Source organism: Oncorhynchus clarkii, unplaced genomic scaffold, assembly GCF_045791955.1.
Source record: "Oncorhynchus clarkii lewisi isolate Uvic-CL-2024 unplaced genomic scaffold, UVic_Ocla_1.0 unplaced_contig_6721_pilon_pilon, whole genome shotgun sequence".
Lineage (NCBI taxonomy): Eukaryota > Metazoa > Chordata > Actinopteri > Salmoniformes > Salmonidae > Oncorhynchus > Oncorhynchus clarkii.
Window position 1 is genome coordinate 164,114 of NW_027260976.1, and position 22,603 is coordinate 186,716.

Sequence of the window (22,603 nt, forward strand, 5' to 3'; positions counted from 1 at the left end):
GAGGGGAGAATATAGGAGGGGAGAATATGGGAGAGGAGAATATGGGAGAGGAGAATATGGGAGAGGAGAATCAGGGAGAGGAGAATCAGGGAGAGGAGAATCAGGGAGAGGAGAATATGGAATCAGGGAGAGGAGAAGATGGAATCCGGGAGAGGAGAATCAGGGAAAGGAGAAGATGGAATCCGGGAGAGGAGAATTAGGGAAAGGAGAAGATGGAATCCGGGAGAGGAGAATTAGGGAAAGGAGAAGAATCAATCCGGGAGAGGAGAATCAGGGAGAGGAGAAGAGAATATGGGAGAGGAGAATATGGGAGAGGAGAATATGGGAGAGGAGAATCAGGGAGAAGAGAGGATGGAATCAGGGAGAGGAGAGGATGGAATCCGGGAGAGGAGAGGATGGAATCCGGGAGAGGAGAATCAGGGAGAGGAGAAGATGGAATCCGGGAGAGGAGAATCAGGGAGAAGAGAAGATGGAATCCGGGAGAGGAGAATCAGGGAGAAGAGAAGATGGAATCCGGGAAAGGAGAATCAGGGAGAAGAGAAGATGGAATCCGGGAGAGGAGAATCAGGGAGAAGAGAAGATGGAATCCGGGAGAGGAGAATCAGGGAGAAGAGAAGATGGAATCAGGGAGAAGATGGAATTAGGGAGAAGATGGAATCATGGAGAGGAGAATATGGAATCAGGGAGAGGATAAGAGGGAATCGGGGAGAAGATGGAATCGGGGAGAGGAGAAGAGGGAATCAGGGAGAGGAGAAGAGGGAATCAGTGAGAGGAGAAGGGGGAATCAGGGAGAGGAGAAGGGGGAATCAGGGAGAGGAGAAGGGGGAATCAGGGAGAGGAGAAGGGGGAATCAGGGAGAGGAGAAGGGGGAATCAGGGAGAGGAGAAGAGGGAATCAGGGAGAGGAGAAGAGGGAATCAGGGAGAGGAGAAGATGGGATCAGGGAGAGGAGAAGAGGATCAGGGAGAGGAGAAGAGGAGAAGAGGATCAGGGAGAGGAGAAGAGGATCAACTTTAATGGATGGACATTTTAAAAGGGTTACTTCGGGATTTTGGCAAACTTGCCGATACCATTTGATGTATGTGAGTGCAGTTTGAAGGAAATAGCTAACTAGCATTTACACAATGACTGGATGTCTATGGGGATACAATCATAGCATGCTAGCAGATACCCATAGACTTCCAGTCAATTAAACATAGCATGCTAGCAGATACCCATAGACGTCCAGTCGATTAAACATAGCATGCTAGCAGATACCCATAGACGTCCAGTCGATTAAACATAGCATGCTAGCAGATACCCATAGACGTCCAGTCAATTAAACATAGCATGCTAGCAGATACCCATAGACTTCCAGTCAATTAAACATAGCATGCTAGCAGATACCCATAGACTTGACTTCCAGTCGATAAAACATAGCATGCTAGCAGATACCCATAGACTTCCAGTCAATTAAACATAGCATGCTAGCAGATACCCATAGACTTCCAGTCATTGCTCTAACGCTAGTTAGCACTGGCTCATGTAACATCCCCCTGGGGACAGAGCCATAAGCATGGTATCCACCATGTTCATCGGGCTCTGGGGACTGAGACTAAAGGGCCTCATTGCCAATATCAGGAAGTATGCCTTTAAGGACACTGGCCAGCTGGACTTGTAGACCGTCATGGTGATGGGGACATTTTATACTAGCTCGGTCAGATACACATACGATTCTCAGCCCAATCTGACGATAGGACAATTGTGAAATATGGGCGGGTCCCGGAGGATTAAGAACCACTGTGATAGGCAGTGGAGAATGAAGGAGTGTTTGTACCTGGGCAGGTCTGTCCCTTCCACGGAGGTCAACACATATTTAGACATGTGACTGTGGAAAGACTCAGGTTCTGACTTCAGAGAGTCAAATAGAGCCAAGGTGTCCACACGACCCTCGATGTCCTTGGTAGAGAGACTGAGGAGGAGGAGGAGAGGGGGATGAGGAGGAGAGGAGGAGGAGGAGAGGGGTAGGGAGGAGGAGGAGGAGACAAATATTAGAGACAAATATTTCCCTCAGATTACACAGACCCACAAACAAATCCAATCTTGGTAAACTCCCGAATCTGTTGGGTGAAATACCACAGTGTTCCATCACAGCAGCAATATCTGTGACCTGTTGCCATGAGAAAAGGGCAACCAGTGAAGAACAAACACCATTGTAAATACAACCCATATTTATGTTGATTTATTTTCCCTTTTGTACTTTAACTATTTGCACATCGTTACAACACTGTACATAGACATAATATGACATTTGTAATGTCTCTATTCCATAGGAACTTCTGTGAGTGTAATGTTTACTGTTCATTTTTATTGTTTATTTCACTTTTGTTTATTCTCTATTTCACTTGCTTAGGTAATGTTAACATATGTTTCCCATGCCAATAAATACCCTTAAATTGACATTGAGAGAGAGAGAGAGAGGGGGTGTGTGTGTGTGGTGTGTGTGTGTGTGTGGTGTGTGTGTGTGTGTGGTGGTGTGTGTGGTGTTTGTGTGTGTGTGTGTGTGGTGGTGTGTGTGTGGTGTGGTGTGTGTGTGGTGTGGTGTGTGTCTTACCCGCTGTCAGTGAAGAGGAACTCCAGGTGAGTCATGTAGATGTCCCAGAGGGGAATGCTGTAGCGCTGGGCTAGAGACAGACTGATCCTCCACACGCTGTCATCCAGGGTCCTGCAACACACACATCAGACATCCATTTCAGGAAAAACAGGTCATTTTGGTAAAAATCACTTCTACTGCTCGTCGGCCCCCCCTCCCTCCCTCCCTCCCTACTCACTCAGTCAGACCCAGAATGGTCTGTTTCTTGTAGTGTGTGTCGGAACTGAATCGTCTAACGTCGACCCCACGTCCCAGCCCCTGCAACACCTGGGCCTGCGTCAGGTCTGTCAGACGCTCGTTATACACCTGGAGCTGGCCAATCAGCTCCTCCACGTCCGCTGGCCAATCAGAATGGGCCGTCACGTGCTGGGTGACCAATCGGATCAGCTCCTTGGGGTCGGCCTGAGTAGGAAACAGATCAAATGCATCCTTCCTCAGTCACACAGCCTCTCCAGTAATTTTGCACGCCCAATTTTTCAGTTTTTGATTTGTTAAAAAAGTTTGAAATATCCAATAAATGTCGTTCCACTTCATGATTGTGTCCCACTTGTTGTTGATTCTTCACAAAAAAATACAGTTTTATATCTTTATGTTTGAAGCCTGAAATGTGGCAAAAGGTCGCAAAGTTCAAGGGGTCCTAATACTTTCGCAAGGCACTGTAAATTCGTTAAAAAGAAATTGTAAATATGACACCTTCATATTAGTGAATTCGGCTATTTCAGCCACATCTGTTGCTGACAGGTCTATAAAATCTAGCACACGGCCATGCAATCTCCACAGGGACACATTGGCAGAAAAATGTCTTTAATATTGCAGATGGATCTTCCATCAATGTAATTGTCTGCATTATTTCCAATCCCCTCCATATACGTTTTAAATATGGAGAAATACAAACACACATATATATACACATATACATATATACACACACACACATATATAAACAAATATTTATGTATATTATATATGAAATAACACACATGGAATCATGTAGTAATCAGAGAAGTGTTCAACAAATCAAAATATATTTTAGATTCTTCAAAGTAGCCACCCGTTGCCTTGACAGCTTTGCACACTCTTGGCATTCTCTCAACCAGCTTCATAAGGTAGTCACCTGGAATGCATTTCAATTAACAGGTGTGCCTTGTTCAAAGTTAATTTGTGGAATTTCTTTCCTTCTTAAACTTTTTTGGGATAGGGGGCAGCATTTTCACATTTGGATGAATAGCGTGCCCAGAGTGAACTGCCTCCAACTCTGTCCCAGATGCTAATAAGCATGTTATTATTAGCATCTGGTTAGAAAACACACTGAAGTTTCTAAAACTGTTTGAATGATGTCTGTGAGTATAACAGAACTCATATGGCAGGCGAAAACCTGAGAAAAAATCCAACCAGGAAGTGGGAAATTTGAGGTTTGTAGTTTTTCAAAACTTGGCCTCCCGAAAGTTGCACTTCCTACGGCTTCCACTAGATGTCAACCGTCTTTAGAAACTTGTTTTAGGCTTCTGCTATAAAGGAGGGGGGAATGGGAGCTGACTGAGTCATGGGTCTGGCAGTGTGACTCAGGCTCGTGACGCGTGGGTCCCGACAGAGTTTGCTCTCGTTCCAGTGCTTTTCTTCAGACAATAAAATTCTCCGGTTGGAACATTATTGATGATTTATGTTAAAAACATCCTAAAGATTGATTCCATGCGTCGTTTGACGTGTTTCTACGACCTGTAACGGAACTTTGAGATTTTGTCTGGACGAAGTACTCGCGCCTCTTGAAGATGGACTGTGCAAAGCTGTCATCAAGGCAAAGGGTGACAACTTTGAAGAATCTCAAATATATTTTGATTCGACATGGTTCCATATGTGTTATTTCATAGTTTTGATGTATAAACTATTATTCTACAATGAAGAAAATAGTGAAAAGAAAAACTGGAATGTGTCCTAACTTTTGACTGGTACCATACATCACGTCTAACTAAATACAACAACACTTTTATTTTCACCATAGCAACCTACTCTCTCTACCCTCTCCTCATCTTCTATTTCTCTCTCCCTCCTCCCCCATTGTTGTGTAAAACTGTCACAACATAAAGATGTGTGAGAGCCAAACAGAGCGCGACGTCAAGAAAAATGAAGTGTCAGAAATACCAAATGTTTCATCTAATTCTGAAAGATTTTAAATATAAACCCTACATGATCAAAAGTATGTGGACCACAGGATCACAACCCACTACAGGGAACAGGATCACAACCCACTACTGGGAGGGAACAGGACCACAACCCACTACAGGGAAAAGGACCACAACCCACTACTGGGAACAGGATCACAACCCACTACTGGGAACAGGATTACAACCCACTACTGGGAACAGGACCACAACCCACTACTGGGAGGGAACAGGATCACAACCCACTACAGGGAACAGGATCACAACCCACTACTGGGAGGGAACAGGACCACAACCCACTACTGGGAACAGGACCACAACCCACTACTGGGAGGGAACAGGACCACAACCCACTACTGGGAACAGGATCACAACCCACTACTGGGAGGGAACAGGACCACAACCCACTACTGGGAGGGAACAGGACCACAACCCACTACTGGGAGGGAACAGGATCACAACCCACTACTGGGAGGGAACAGGACCACAACCCACTACTGGGAGGGAACAGGACCACAACCCACTACTGGGAGGGAACAGGACCACAACCCACTACTGGGAGGGAACAGGACCACAACCCACTACTGGGAGGGAACAGGACCACAACCCACTACTGGGAGGGAACAGGACCACAACCCACTACTGGGAGGGAACAGGACCACAACCCACTACTGGGAGGGAACAGGACCACAACCCACTACTGGGAGGGAACAGGACCACAACCCACTACTGGGAACAGGATCACAACCCACTACTGGGAGAGAACAGGACCACAACCCACTACTGGGAGGGAACAGGACCACAACCCACTACTAGGAACAGGATCACAACCCACTACTGGGAGGGAACAGGACCACAACCCACTACTGGGAACAGGACCACAACCCACTACTGGGAGGGAACAGGACCACAACCCACTACTGGGAGGGAACAGGACCACAACCCACTACTGGGAGGGAACAGGATCACAACCCACTACTGGGAACAGGATCACAACCCACTACTGGGAGGGAACAGGACCACAACCCACTACTGGGAGGGAACAGGACCACAACCCACTACTGGGAGGGAACAGGATCACAACCCACTACTGGGAGGGAACAGGACCACAACCCACTACTGGGAGGGAACAGGACCACAACCCACTACTGGGAACAGGACCACAACCCACTACTGGGAGGGAACAGGCCCACAACCCACTACTGGGAGGGAACAGGACCACAACCCACTACTGGGAACAGGACCACAACCCACTACTGGGAGGGAACAGGACCACAACCCACTACAGGGAACAGAACCACAACCCACTACTGGGAACAGGATCACAACCCACTACTGGGAACAGGATCACAACCCACTACAGGGAACAGGACCACAACCCACTACTGGGAGGGAACAGGACCACAACCCACTACAGGGAGGGAACAGGACCACAACCCACTACAGGGAGGGAACAGGACCACAACCCACTACTGGGAGGGAACAGGATCACAACCCACCACTGGGAGGGAACAGGATCCCAACCCACTACTGGGAGGGAACAGGACCACAACCCACTACTGGGAGGGAACAGGATCACAACCCACTACTGGGAGGGAACAGGACCACAACCCACTACTGGGAGGGAACAGGACCACAACCCACTACAGGGAACAGGACCACAACTCACTACTGGGAACAGGATCACAACCCACTACTGGGAGGGAACAGGACCACAACCCACTACTGGGAGGGAACAGGACCACAACCCACTACTGGGAGGGAACAGGACCACAACCCACTACTGGGAACAGGACCACAACCCACTACTGGGAGGGAACAGGCCCACAACCCACTACTGGGAGGGAACAGGACCACAACCCACTACTGGGAGGGAACAGGACCACAACCCACTACTGGGAGGGAACAGGACCACAACCCACTACTGGGAGGGAACAGGACCACAACCCACTACTGGGAGGGAACAGGACCACAACCCACTACTGGGAGGGAACAGGACCACAACCCACTACTGGGAACAGGACCACAACCCACTACTGGGAGGGAACAGGCCCACAACACACTACCGGGAGGGAACAGGACCACAACCCACTACTGGGAGGGAACAGGACCACAACCCACTACTGGGAGGGAACAGGACCACAACCCACTACTGGGAGGGAACAGGATCACAACCCACTACAGGGAACAGGACCACAACCCACTACTGAGAGGGAACAGGACCACAACCCACTACAGGGAGGGAACAGGACCACAACCCACTACTGGGAGGGAACAGGATCACAACCCACTACTGGGAGGGAACATGATCACAACCCACTACTGGGAGGGAACAGGACCACAACCCACTACTGGGAGGGAACAGGACCACAACCCACTACTGGGAGGGAACAGGACCACAACCCACTACTGGGAGGGAACAGGACCACAACCCACTACAGGGAGGGAACAGGATCACAACCCACTACTGGGAGGGAACAGGACCACAACCCACTACTGGGAACAGGACCACAACCCACTACTGGGAGAGAACAGGACCACAACCCACTACTGGGAGGGAACAGGACCACAACCCACTACTGGGAGGGAACAGGATCACAACCCACTACAGGGAGGGAACAGGACCACAACCCACTACTGGGAACAGGACCACAACCCACTACTGGGAGGGAACAGGACCACAACCCACTACTGGGAGGGAACAGGACCACAACCCACTACTGGGAACAGGACCACAACCCACTACTGGGAGGGAACAGGACCACAACCCACTACTGGGAGGGAACAGGACCACAACCCACTACTGGGAACAGGACCACAATCCACTACTGGGAGGGAAGAGGACCACAACCCACTACTGGGAGGGAGCAGGACCACAACCCACTACTGGGAGGGAACAGGATCACAACCCACTACAGGGAACAGGACCACAACCCACTACTTGGAACAGGACCACAACCCACTACTGGGAGGGAACAGGATCACAACCCACTACAGGGAACAGGATCACAACCCCATACAGGGAACTGGACCACAACCCACTAAATACTTTTTTCTTTACATAGTTGAATGTGCTGACAACAAAATCACACAAAAAATATCAATGGAAATCAAATTTATCAACCCATGGAGGTCTTGATTTTTTATTTTATTTATTTATCCGTTATTTTACCAGGTAAGTTGACTGAGAACACGTTCTCATTTGCAGCAACAACCTGGGGAATAGTTACAGGGGAGAGGAGGGGGATGAATGAGCCAATTGTAAACTGGGGATTATTAGGTGACCGTGATGGTTTGAGGGTCAGATTGGGAATGTAGCCAGGACACCGGGGTTAACACCCCTACTCTTACGATAAGTGCCATGGGATCTTTAATGACCTCAGAGAGTCAGGACACCCGTTTAACGTCCCATCCGAGAGACGGCACCCTACACAGGGCAGTGTCCCCAATCACTGCCCTGGGGCATTGGGATATTTTTTAGACCAGTGGAAAGAGTGCCTCCTACTGGCCCTCCAACACCACTTCCAGCAGCATCTGGTCTCCCATCCAAGGACTGACCAGGACCAACCCTGCTTAGCTTCAGAAGCAAGCCAGTGGTACGCAGGGTGGTATCACACTCAAAATTAAAGTGGAAAACCACACTACAGGCTGATCCAACTTTGATGTAATGTCCTTAAAACAAGTCCAAATGAGGCTCAGTAGTGTGTGTGGCCTCCACGTGCCTGTATGACCTCCCTACAACGCCTGGGCATGCTCCTGATGAGGTGGCGGATGGTCTCCTGAGGGATCTCCTCCCAGACCTGGACTAAAGCATCCGCCAACTCCTGGACAGTCTGTGGTGCAACGTGGCTTTGGTGGATGGAGCAAGACATGATGTCCCAGATGTGCTCAATTGGATTCAGGTCTGGGGAACGGGTGGGCCAGTCCATAGCATCAATGCCTTAGTTTGCAGGAACTGCTGACACCCACTGAGGTCTAGCATTGACTTGCATTAGGAGGAACCCAGGGCCAACCGCACCAGCATATGATCTCACAAGGGGTCTGAGGATCTCATCTCGGTACCTAATGGCAGTCAGGCTACCTCTGGCGAGCACATAGAGGGCTGTGCAGCCCCCCAAAGAAATGCCACCCCACACCATGACTGACCCACCGCCAAACCGGTCATGCTGGAGGATGTTGCAGGCAGCAGAACGTTCTCCACGGCATTTCCAAACTCTGTCACGTCTGTCACGTGCTCAGCGTGAACCTGCTTTCATCTGTGAAGAGCACAGGGCGCCAGTGGCGAATTTGCCAATCTTGGTGTTCTCTGGCAAATGCCAAACGTCCTGCACGGTGTTGGGCTGTAAGCACAACCCCCACCTGTAGACATCAGGCCCTCATACCACCCTCATGGAGTCTGTTTCTGACCGTTTGAGCAGACACATGCACATTTGTGGCCTGCTGGAGGTCATTTTGCAGGGCTCTGGCAGTGCTCCTCCTGCTCCTCCTTGCACAAAGGCAGAGGTAGCGGTCCTGCTGCTGGGTTGTTGCCCTCCTACGGCCTCCTCCACGTCTCCTGATGTAGTGGCCTGTCTCCTGGTAGCGCCTCCATGCTCTGGACACTACGCTGACAGACACAGCAAACCTTCTTGCCACATCTCGCATTGATGTGCCATCCTGGATGAGCTGCACTACCTGAGCCACTTGTGTGGGTTGTAGACTCCGTCTCATGCTACCACTAGAGTGAAAGCACCGCCAGCATTCAAAAGTGACCAAAACATCAGCCAGGAAGCATAGGAACTGAGAAGTGGTCTGTGGTTACCACCTGCAGAACCACTCCTTTATTCGGGGTGTCTTGCTAAATGCCTATAATTTCCACCTGTTGTCTATTCCATTTTCACAACAGCATGTGAAATTTATTGTCAATTAGTGTTGCTTCCTAAGTGGACAGTTTGATTTCACAGAAGTGTGATTGACTTGGAGTTACATTGTGTTGTTTAAGTGTTCCCTTTATTTTTTTGAGCAGTATATATATATATAATATGACATTTGTAATGTCTTTATTGTTTTGAAACCTCTCTATGTGTAATGTTCACTATTAATTTGTATTGTTTATTTCACTTTTATATAGTATCTACCTCACTTGCTTTGGCAATGTTAACACATGTTTCCCATGCCAATAAAGCCCTTGAATTGAATTGAATTGAGAGAGAGAGACTAGAGAGAGAGAGACAGAGAGAGACTAGAGAGAGAGACAGTGAGAGAGAGAGAGAGAGAGAGAGAGAGACAGTGAGAGAGAGAGAGAGAGAGAAAGAGAGAGAGAGAGAGAAAGAGAGAGAAAGAGAGAGAAAGAGAAAGAGAGAGAGAGAGAGAGAGAGAGAGAGAGAGAGAGAGAGACAGAGAAAGTGCAGCGTGCCAGTGTGTGAGTGCCAGTGTGTGAGTGCCAGCGTGTCTGTGTGCACGCCAGTGTGTGCCACAGTAAAGACAATCATGTCTCATCAAGAAGGAGCAGCTTAAGAACAGAACAAAGAACTGGCAAGCCCTACCACAACAGAATACCACTGATAAACAACCCCTACCATCACAGAATACCACTGATAACAACCCCTACCACCACAGAATACCACTGATAACAACCCCTACCACCACAGAATACCACTGATCAACAACAACCCCTACCACCACAGAATAACACTGATAAACAACCCCTACCACCACAGAATACCACTGATAAACAACAACCCCCAACACCACAGAATACCACTGATAAACAACAACCCCCACCACCACAGAACACCACTGATAAACAACCCCTACCACCACAGAATACCACTGATAAACAACCCCTACCACCACAGAATACCAGTGATAAACAACCCCTACCACCACAGAATACCACTGATAAACAACCCCTACCACCACAGAATACCAGTGATAAACAACCCCTACCACCAAAGAATACCACTGATAAACAACCCCTACTACCACAGAATAACACTGATAAATTCAGTCAAAATGGAGGAGTTGAGAAGAGGACGGAAAGTGGATGATAAGAAGAATCCAACATTTATTTTTGATACTGTCGCAAAGCTAACTAAAAAGCAGTATTCCCCAAGAGAGGGCGGCTTTCACATCAGCAGTGATGAATTCATAAACTTCTTTGAGGAAAAGATCATGATCATTAGAAAGCTAATTATGGACTCTCTCTTTAAATCTGCGTATTCCTCCAAAGCTCAGTTGTCCTGAGTCTGCACAACTCTGCTAGGACCTAGGATCAAGAGAGACGCTCAAGTGTTTTAGTACTATATCTCTTGACACAATGATGAAAATAATCATGGCCTCTAAACCTTCAAGCTGCATACTGGACCCTATTCCAACTAAACTACTGAAAGAGCTACTTCCTGTGCTTGGCCCTCCTATGTTGAACATAATAAACGGCTCTCTATCCACCGGATGTGTACCAAACTCACTAAAAGTGGCAGTAATAAAGCCTCTCTTGAAAAAGCCAAACCTTGACCCAGAAAATATAAAAAACTATTGGCCTATATCGAATCTTCCATTCCTCTCAAAAATGTTAGAAAAGGCTGTTGCACAGCAACTCACTGCCTTCCTGAAGACAAACAATGTATATGAAATGCTTCAGTCTGGTTTTAGACCCCATCATAGCACTGAGACGGCACTTGTGAAGGTGGTAAATTACCCTTTAATGGCATCAGACCGAGGCTCTGCATCTGTCCTCGTGCTCCTAGACCTTAGTGCTGCTTTTGATACCATTGATCACCACATTCTTTTGGAGAGATTGGTCTACACGGACAAGTTCTGGCCTGGTTTAGATCTTATCTGTCGGAAAGATATCAGTTTGTCTCTGTGAATGGTTTGTCCTCTGACAAATCAACTGTAGATTTCGGTGTTCCTCAAGGTTCCGTTTTAGGACCACTATTGTTTTCACTATATATTTTACCTCTTGGTGATGTCATTTGGAAACATAATGTTAACTTTCACTGCTATGCGGACGACACACAGCTGTACATTTCAATGAAACATGGTGAAGCCCCAAAATTGCCCTCCCTGGAAGCCTGTGTTTCAGACATAAGGAGGTTGATGGCTGCAAATATTCTACTTTTAAACTCGGATAAAACAGAGATGCTTGTTCTTGGTCCCAAGAAACAAAGAGATCTTCTGTTGAATCTGACAATTAATCTTAATGGCTGTACAGTTGTCTCAAATAAAACTGTGAAGGACCTCGGCGTTACTCTGGACCCTGATCTCTCTTTTGACGAACATAGACTTTTTCAAGGACAGCTTTTTTCCATCTATGTAACATTGCAAAAATCTGACATTTTTGTCCAAAAATTATGCATAAAAATGCTTTTGTAACTTCTAGGTTAGACTACTGCATTGCTCTACTTTCCGGCTACCTGGATAAAGCACTAAATAAACTTCAGTTAGTGCTAAATACGGCTGTTAGAATCCTGACTAGAACCAAAAGATTTGATCATATTACTCCAGTGCTAGCCTCTCTACACTGGCTTCCTGTTAAGGCAAGGGCTGATTTAAAGGTTTTACTGCTAACCTACAAAGCATTACATGGGCTTGCTCCTACATATCTCTCTGATTTGGTCCTGCCGTACATACCTACACGTAAGCTACGGTCACAAGACGCATGACTCCTTATTGTCCCTAGAATTTCTAAGCAAACAGCTGGAGGCAGGGCTTTCTCCTATAGAGCTCCATTTTTATGGAATGGTCTGCCTACCCATGTGAGAGACGCAAACTCGGTCTCAACCTTTAAGTCTTTATTTAAGACTCATCTCTTCAGTGGGTCATATGATTGAGTGTAGTCTGGCCCAGGAGTGGGAAGGTGAACGGAAAGGCTCTGGAGCAACGAACCGCCCTTGCTGTCTCTGCCTGGCCGGTTCCCCTCTTTCCACTGGGATTCTCTGCCTCTAACCCTATTACAGGGGCTGAGTCACTGGCTTACTGGGGCCCTTCCATGCCGCCCCTAGGAGGGGTGCATCACTTGAGTGGGTTAAGTCACTTATGTGATCTTCCTGTCCGGGTTGGCGGCGGCCATACGACACAATCAACAACGTAGAACCCCGTAGGTCCGTTTCATACGACACTATCAACAACGTAGAACCCCGTAGGTCCGTTTCATACGACACTATCAACAATGTAGAACCCCGTAGGTCCGTTTCATACGACACTATCAACAACGTAGAACCCCGTAGGTCCGTTTCATACGACACTATCAACAACGTAGAACCCCGTAGGTCCGTTTCATACGACACTCTCAACAACGTAGAACCCCGTAGGTCCGTTTCATACGACACTATCAACAACGTAGAACCCCGTAGGTTCTATTGAACGTTTTGGGAAGCTTAGCTCATTAGACACCACACCTATGGCTATAGTAGTAGGCTGAACTACACACAGCTCAAACACACCTGACACACCTCAAACACACCTGACACACCTCAAACACACTCCAAAAACAGCTCAAACACACCTGACACACCTCAAACACACCCCAAACACACCCCAAACACAGCTCAAACACAGCTCAAACACAGCTCAAACACACCTGACACACCTCAAACACACCTCAAACACAGCTCAAACACAGCTCAAACACACCTCAAACACACCTCAAACACACCTCAAACACACCTCAAACACACCTCAAACACACCTCAAACACAACGTGTACTCACCCTGTAGAGAGTGTGTGTGTTGGCCTTGAGGCATGGGACCAGGTGGTTGTAGATCTGTAGACTATAGTAGTAGGCTGCACTACACACACCTCAAACACACCGTGTACTCACCCTGTAGAGAGTGTGTGTGTTGGCCTTGAGGCATGGGACCAGGTGGTTGTAGATCTGTAGACTATAGTAGTAGGCTGCACTACACACACCTCAAACACACCGTGTACTCACCCTGTAGAGAGTGTGTGTGTTGGCCTTGAGGCATGGGACCAGGTGGTTGTAGATCTGTAGACTATAGTAGTAGGCTGCACTACACACACCTCAAACACACAGTGTACTCACCCTGTAGAGAGTGTGTGTGTTGGCCTTGAGGCATGGGATCAGGTGGTTGTAGATCTGTAGACTATAGTAGTAGGCTGCTAGCTGCAGGGACAGGGCCGAGTGGGACTGCGTCTCAAAACACCTGTTAGCATCCAGGACCTGGGGGGGGGGGGGGTACCGGGGGGAGTATACAGGTGAAAAGAGGTCAGCATACGGATGAATGTAACTGACCAATCAGAGAGCAGAGCGTGTGTGTTACCTGCGGCAGGGCCAGGAGATAGGCCAGAGACAGGGTCATGTCTCTGGGAAAGGCATCACTGGCCAGCTGCAGCAGTACTGAGAGAGAGAGAGAGAGAGAGAGACAGGAAACGTTAACATATGTTTCCCATGCCAATAAAGCCCCTTGAATTGACCTGAGAAAGATTGGGGGTACTTCACTTGCTTTAGAAATGTTAACATTTCATGTTTCCCATGCCAATAAAGACCTTACAACTGACATTAAATTGAGAGAGAGTGTGGAGGAGATGGGGATCGGTGGGAAGGAGAGAGGGAGAGAGAGAGGGAGCGAGAGGAGGGACTAAAGCTGAACTCTACCATCAAGAGAGAGAGAGGGAGCGAGAGGAGGGACTAAAGCTGAACTCTACCATCAAGAGGGAGAGGGGAGGAGGAGGGACTAAAGCTGAACTCTACCATCAAGAGGGAGAGGGGAGGAGGAGGGACTAAAGCTGAACTCTACCATCAAGAGAGAGAGAGGGGAGGAGGAGGGACTAAAGCTGAACTCTACCATCAAAAGAGAGGAGGGACTAAATCTGAACTCTACCATCAAGAGAGAGAGGAGGGACTAAAGCTGAACTCTACCATCAAGAGAGAGAGGGACTAAAGCTGAACTCTACCAAGAGAGAGAGAGGGGGGAGGAGGAGGGACTAAAGCTGAACTCTACCATCGAGAGAGAGGGGAGGAGGAGGGACTAAAGCTGAACTCTACCTTCAAGAGAGAGAGAGAGAGGAGGGACTAAAGCTGAACTCTTCCATCAAGAGAGAGAGAAGGGACTAAAGCTGAACTCGACCATCAAGAGAGAGAGAGAGGGGAGGAGGAGGGACTAAAGCTGAACTCTACCATCAAGAGAGAGGAGGGTCTAAAGCTGAATTCTACCATCAAGAGAGAGAGGAGGGACTAAAGCGGAACTCTACCATCAAGAGAGAGGAGTAGGGACTAAATCTGAACTCTACCATCAAGAGAGAGTGGAGGAGGGACTAAAGCTGAACTCTACCATCAAGAGAGAGAGGAGGGACTAAAGCTGAAATCTACCATCAAGAGAGAGAGGAGGGACTAAAGCTGAACTCTACCATCAAGAGAGAGAGGAGGGACTAAAGCTGAACTCTACCATCAAGAGAGAGAGAGCGGGACTAAAGCTGAACTCTACCGTCGAGAGAGAGAGGGACTAAAGCTGAACTCTACCATCAAGAGAGAGAGAGAGGGGAGGAGGAGGGACTAAAGCTGAACTCTACCATCAAGAGAGAGAGAGGGGAGGAGGAGGGACTAAAGCTGAACTCTACCATCAAGAGAGAGAGGGGGGAGGAGGAGGGACTAAAGCTGAACTCTACCATCAAGAGACAGAGTAGGGACTAAAGCTGAACTCTACCATCAAGAGAGAGAGAGAGAGGAGGAGGGACTAAAGCTGAACTCTACCATCAAGAGAGAGGAGGAGGAGAGACTAAAGCTGAACTCAACCATCAAGAGAGAGGAGGGACTAAGGCTGAACGCTACCATCAAGAGAGAGAGGAGGAGGAGGGACTAAAGCTGAACTCTACCATCAAGAGAGAGGAGGAGGGACTAAAGCTGAACTCTACCAAGAGAGAGGAGGAGGAGGGACTAAAGCTGAACTCTACCAAGAGAGAGGAGGAGGAGGGACTAAAGCTGAACTCTACCAAGAGAGAGGAGGAGGAGGGACTAAAGCTGAACTCTACCAAGAGAGAGGAGGAGGAGGGACTAAAGCTGAACTCAACCATCAAGAGAGAGGAGGGACTAAAGCTGAACTCTACCATCAAGAGAGAGAGGAGGGACTAAAGCTGAACTCTACCATCAAGAGAGAGAGAGAGAGGAGGAGGGACTAAAGCTGAACTCTACCATCAAGAGAGAGGAGGAGGAGAGACTAAAGCTGAACTCAACCATCAAGAGAGAGGAGGGACTAAGGCTGAACGCTACCATCAAGAGAGAGAGGAGGAGGAGGGACTAAAGCTGAACTCTACCATCAAGAGAGAGGAGGAGGGACTAAAGCTGAACTCTACCAAGAGAGAGGAGGAGGAGGGACTAAAGCTGAACTCTACCAAGAGAGAGGAGGAGGAGGGACTAAAGCTGAACTCTACCAAGAGAGAGGAGGAGGAGGGACTAAAGCTGAACTCTACCAAGAGAGAGGAGGAGGAGGGACTAAAGCTGAACTCTACCAAGAGAGAGAGGAGGGACTAAAGCTGAACTCTGCCATCAAAACACTTTCTCCCTGCCACCATACAGCTGGTGAATGCAAGCGTTTCCCACCACTCCACCCTGGACTAGAACAGCCTCTATGACCAGGTCCACCCTGGACTAGAACAGCCTCTATGACCAGGTCCACCCTGGACTAGAACAGCCTCTATGACCAGGTCCACCACTCCAACCCTGGACTAGAACAGCCTCTATGACCAGGTCCACCCTGGACTAGAACAGCCTCTATGACCAGGTCCACCCTGGACTAGAACAGCCTCTATGACCAGGTCCACCCTGGACTAGAACAGCCTCTATGACCAGGTACACGCTGGACTAGAACAGCCCTTATGACCAGGTCCACCTCTACAAGACAGCAATCCCAACTTTTTGCCAGGACCCTGAAGGACGTCACCCTCAACCACAGCCCGAGCACCTCACACAGGAGCAACAGAGCAACGGGCACCCAACCCAGACCAGCTGGAGACCCTCCCAGACCTGCAAGACCTCCTCCTGAAGGACCTGCACCGAGAGAACCCACGCCCAGAGGACCTACACCCAGACCACAGCATCCCCAGCCACACCCCAATCAGCTAATACCCCCCCCAAACAAACCCTGACCACACACTATATAGGCCTCCCCCATATCAGACAGCAAGATATGTTACCCGATTCAGGAAACTAGGCGTATGTCGCAAGTCACGACTTCACAGGAGAGCCGTTTGAATGTAAATAATGTCCTCCTGTGTGCTACCTATATCCCCCCACTAGAATCCCCACACTTTAATGAAGACAGCTTCTCCATCCTGGAGGGGGAGATCAATCATTTCCAGACCCAGGGACATGTACAAGTCTGTGGCAACCTAAATGCCAGAACCGGACAAGAACCTGACACCCTCAGCACACAGGGGGACAAACACCTACCTGGAGGTGACATCATTCCCTCCCCCATATGCCCCCCTAGGCACAACTACGACAACATAAGCAAAATCACTCTATTTGAAAAGAGCAATACTCAGTCATGAGGCATTAAAGCCAAAGGAACTCAGTAATATTAAGAAATGCTATAGAGTGAAGGAGAGTAGTGTGGAAATCTACCAAAAAACAATTAAGCAACAACAAATTCAATCCCTTCTAGACAATGTCCTGGACTAAAAGTTTCACTGTAATAGTGAAGGTAGAACATCTAAACAGTATATTTGACCTCTCAGCTTCCCTATCAAATCTAAAAATTGAGTCTACTCCTTCACTATGGAGAATCACTAAATCAATACAAAAATAAACTACGGAAAAAGAAGGAACAGCACGTCAGAAATCAGCTCAGAAGAAACCATCGAATCTAACCATTTCTGGGAAAATTGGAAAACTCGAAACAAACAACAAATAATTATCTAAAACGGAGATGTTTGGATAAACCACTTCTCCAATCTTTTTAGCCCTATAACAAAGAATGAATTGTAAAAATATATACAAAATCAACAACAAATCTAAGAATCAACTATTAAAGACTACCAGAACACACTGGATTCTTCAATTACATTGAATGAGTTACAGGACAAAATAAAAACCCTCCAACCCAAAAAGGCCTGTGGTGTTGATGGTATCCTTAATGAAATGATAAAATATACAGACAACAAATTCCAATTGGCTATACTAAAACTCTTTAACATCATCCTTAGCTCTGGCATCTTCCCCAATATGTGGAACCAAATTTGACCCCAATAACTACTGGGGGATATGGGTCAACAGCAACCTTGGGAAAATCCTCTGCATTATCATTAACAGCAGACTCGTACATTTCCTCAGCGAAAACAATGTACTGAGCAAATGTCAAATTGGCTTTTTACCAAATTACCGTACAACAGACCATGTATTCACCCTAATTGACAACCAAACAACCTAAAACAAAGGCAAAGTCTTCTCATGCTTTGCTGATTTCAAAAAAGCCTTCGACTCAATCTGGCATGAGGGTCTGCTATACAAACTGATGGAAAGGGGTGTTGGGGGGGAAACATACGACATTATAGCATCCATGTACACAAACAAGTGTGCGGTTAAAAATGGCAAAAAACACATTTCTTCCCACAAGGCCGTGGGGTGAGACAGGGATGCAGCTTAAGCCCCACCCTCTTCAACATATTTATCAATTAATTGGCGAGGGCACTAGAACAGTCCCTCCCTCCCTCGGGCTTTATTGGCATGGGAAACATATGTTTACATTACCAAAGCAAGTGAAATATATAAACAAAATGTAAATAAACAATACAAATTAACAGTGAACATTACACTCACAAAAGTACCAAAATAATAAACATTTCATATGTCATATTATATATATATACAGTGTTGTAACGATGTGCAAATAGTTAAAGTACACAAGGGAAAATAAAACAAAAATATGGGTTGAGTTTAGTGGTGTTTTTTCTCTCCCTCCCTCAGTGTGTGTTTGTGTATTACCCTCTGTGGCAGGGAACAGGGTCTGTCCCTCTGTCTTGGTCTCAGCCAGCTTCCCAGTCCGCAGTAGAACCTCAGCAAACTGCTCCTGAGGTACGGCATCGTACGACCCATACATATCTTCACTCTGAGAGAGACAAGAGGTTTAGAATGAGAAGGGGTGAAGTCATGGGACGCCATAGGCCCACCCACCTGGCAGCCAGGCCATAGGCCCACCCACCTGGCAGCCAGGCCATAGGCCCACCCACCTGGCAGCCAGGCCATAGGCCCACCCACCTGGCAGCCAGGCCATAGGCCCACCCACCTGGCAGCCAGGCCATAGGCCCACCCACCTGGCAGCCAGGCCATAGGCCCACCCACCTGGCAGCCAGGCCATAGGCCCACCCACCTGGCAGCCAGGCCATAGGCCCACCCACCTGGCAGCCAGGCCATAGGCCCACCCACCAACCTGGCAGCCAGGCCATAGGCCCACCCACTGGGGAGCCTAGCCATAGGCCCACCCACCTGGCAGCCAGGCCATAGGCCCACCCACCTGGCAGCCAGGCCATAGGCCCACCCACCTGGCAGCCAGGCCATAGGCCCACCCACTGGGGAGCCTAGCCAATCAGAATGAGTTTTTCCCCACAAAATGGCTACAGAAATAAATACTCCTCAGAACCCCCCAGACAATCCCACAGGTGAAGAAGCCAGGATGTGGATGTCCTGGGTTGGCGTGGTTACACATGAGGCCGGCTAACCGGTTGGCAGCATATGGTCGAGAAATGAACATTCAACAGTTCTGTTGGACATTGTTGCAGTCAGCATGCCAATGGCACACTCCCTCAAAACTTGGTACACTTGAGCGATTCGTTATTATTGTGTTGTGTGACAAAACTGCACATTTGAAAAGTGGCCTTTTATTGTCCACAGCACAAAGTGTTTATGATCATGCTGTTTAATAAGCTTCTTGATATGCCACACCTGTCAGGTGGATGGAAACAGCAGAGGGAGCACCCCCAATATCCACATTGACGGGATCGCAGTGGAGAAGGTGGAAAGCTTCAAGTTCCTCGGCGTACACATCACTGACAAAATTAAATGGTCCACCCACACAGACAGTGTTGTGAAGAACGCGCAGCAGAGCCTTTTCAACCTCAGGAGGCTGAAGAAATTTGGCTTGGCACCTAAAACCCTCAGAAACCTTTACAGATGCACACGCTTTATCACTGCCTGATTAGGCAACTGCTCCGCCCACAAAGCTCTCCAGAGGGTGGTGCGGTATTCCCAACGTATTACCAGGGGCAAATTTCCCTCCTGGACACCTACAGCACCTGATGTCAGAGGAAGGGCAAAAATATAATCAAGGACAACAACCACCCGAGCCACTGCCTGTTCACCACGCTATCATCCAGAAGGGGAGGTCAGTACAGGTGCATCAAAGCGGGGACCGAGAGACTGAAAAACAGCTTCTATCTCAAGGCCATCAGACTGTTAAACAGCCATCTCCAGCACATTTGAGACTGATGCCTATAGACAAAGACTATGAATCACTGTATATATATATATATATATATATATATATTCTTAATCCATTCCTTACTTAGATTTAAGTGTATTTATTTTATATGTGGGAATTGTTATTTATTACCGCACTGTCGGAGCTAGAAGCACAAGCATTTAGCTACATCCACAATAACATCTGCTAACCATGTGACCAATAACATCTGCTAACCATGTGACCAATAACATCTGCTAACCATGTGACCAATAACATCTGCTAACCATCTGACGAATAACATCTGCTAACCATGTGACCAATAACATCTGCTAACCATGTGACCAATAACATCTGCTAACCATCTGACCAATAACATCTGCTAACTACCTGACCAATAACATCTGCTAACCACCTGACCAATAACATCTGCTAACCATGTGTATGTGACCAATTACATCTGCTAACTATGTGACCAATAACATCTGTTAACCATGTGACCAATAACATCTGCTAACCATGTGACCAATAACATCTGCTAACCATGTGTATGTGACCAATAACATCTGCTAACCATGTGTATGTGACCAATAACATCTGCTAACCATGTGACCAATAACATCTGCTAACCATGTGACCAATAACATCTGCTAACCATGTGTATGTGACCAATAACATCTGCCAACCATGTGACCAATAACATCTGCTAACCATGTGTATGTGACCAATAACATCTGCTAACCCTGTGTATGTGACCAATAACATCTGCTAACCCTGTGTATGTGACCAATAACATCTGCTCACCATGTGACCAATAACATCTTCTAACCATGTGTATGTGACCAATAACATCTGCTAACCATGTGTATGTGGCCAATAACATCTGCCAACCATGTGACCAATAACATATGCTAACCATGTGTATGTGACCAATAACATCTGTTAACCCTGTGTATGTGACCAATAACATCTGCTAACCATGTGACCAATAACATCTGCTAACCATGTGTATGTGACCAATAACATCTGCTAACCATGTGTATGTGACCAATAACATCTGCCAACCATGCGTATGTGCCCAATAACATCTGCTAACCCTGCATATGTGACCAATAACATCTGCTAACCATGCGTATGTGACCAATAACATCTGCTATCCATGTGTATGTGACCAATAACATCTGCTAACCATGTGTATGTGACCATTAACATCTGCTAACCATGTGTATGTGACCAATAACATCTGCTAACCATGTGTATGTGACCAATAACATCTGCTAACCATGTGTATGTGACCAATAACATCTGCTAACCATGTGTATGTGACCAATAACATCTGCTAACCACGTGACCAATAACATCTGCTAACCATGTGACCAATAACATCTGCTAACCATGTGTATGTGACCAATAACATCTGCTAACCATGTGTATGTGACCAATAACATCTGCTAACCATGTGTATGTGACCAATAACATCTGCTAACCATGTGTATGTGACCAATAACATCTGCTAACCATGTGACCAATAACATCTGCTAACCATGTGACCAATAACATCTGCTAACCATGTGTATGTGACCAATAACATCTGCTAACCACGTGACCAATAACATCTGCTAACCACGTAACCAATAACATCTGCTAACCATGTGTATGTGACCAATAACATCTGCTAACCATGTGTATGTGACCAATAACATCTGCTAACCACGTGACCAATAACATCTGCTAACCACGTGACCAATAACATCTGCTAACCATGTGACCAATAACATCTGCTAACCATGTGACCAATAACATCTGATTTTGATTATCTTGGCAAAGGAGAAATGCTCCTGCGAACATTTTATATAAATAAACTTTTTGTGCAAATGGAACATTTCTGGTATTTTTTATTTCAGCTCATGAAACACAGGACCAACACTTTACATGTTGCATTTATATATTATTGTTCAGTATAGTATAATATATATACTATTGTTCAGAATAGTATAATATATATACTATTGTTCAGTATAGTATAATATATATAATATTGTTCAGTATAGAATAATATATATACTATTGTTCAGTATAGTATAATATATATACTATTGTTCAGTATAGTATAATATATATACTATTGTTCAGTATAGTATAATATATATATACTATTGTTCAGTATAGTATAATATATATACTATTGTTCAGTATAGTATAATATATATACTATTGTTCAGTATAGTATAATATATATCCTATTGTTCAGTATAGTATAATATAAATACTATTGTTCAGAATAGTATAATATATATACTATTGTTCAGTATAGTATAATCTATATACTATTGTTCAGTATAGTATAATATATATACTATTGTTCAGCATATAAACCAGACATTTGATCAGCTTAGGCCTCGGTTACTACGGTTACTAAT

General features: G+C 46.7%; 1 protein-coding gene across 1 annotated transcript in view; it reads right to left on the minus strand.

Moving 5' to 3' along the window:
• LOC139402755 (NBAS subunit of NRZ tethering complex-like) overlaps window positions 1-22,603 on the minus strand; it is a 283,040-nt gene that overhangs the window by 88,451 nt on the left and 171,986 nt on the right. Inside the window, exons 38-43 of the mRNA XM_071146672.1 lie at window positions 18,713-18,836; window positions 14,055-14,131; window positions 13,817-13,954; window positions 2,810-3,033; window positions 2,593-2,703; window positions 1,816-1,950 (exon numbers count right to left, since the gene is read on the minus strand). Coding sequence (XP_071002773.1) covers window positions 1,816-1,950; window positions 2,593-2,703; window positions 2,810-3,033; window positions 13,817-13,954; window positions 14,055-14,131; window positions 18,713-18,836 — 809 coding nt within the window. The remainder of the gene's footprint in view (window positions 1-1,815; window positions 1,951-2,592; window positions 2,704-2,809; window positions 3,034-13,816; window positions 13,955-14,054; window positions 14,132-18,712; window positions 18,837-22,603) is intronic.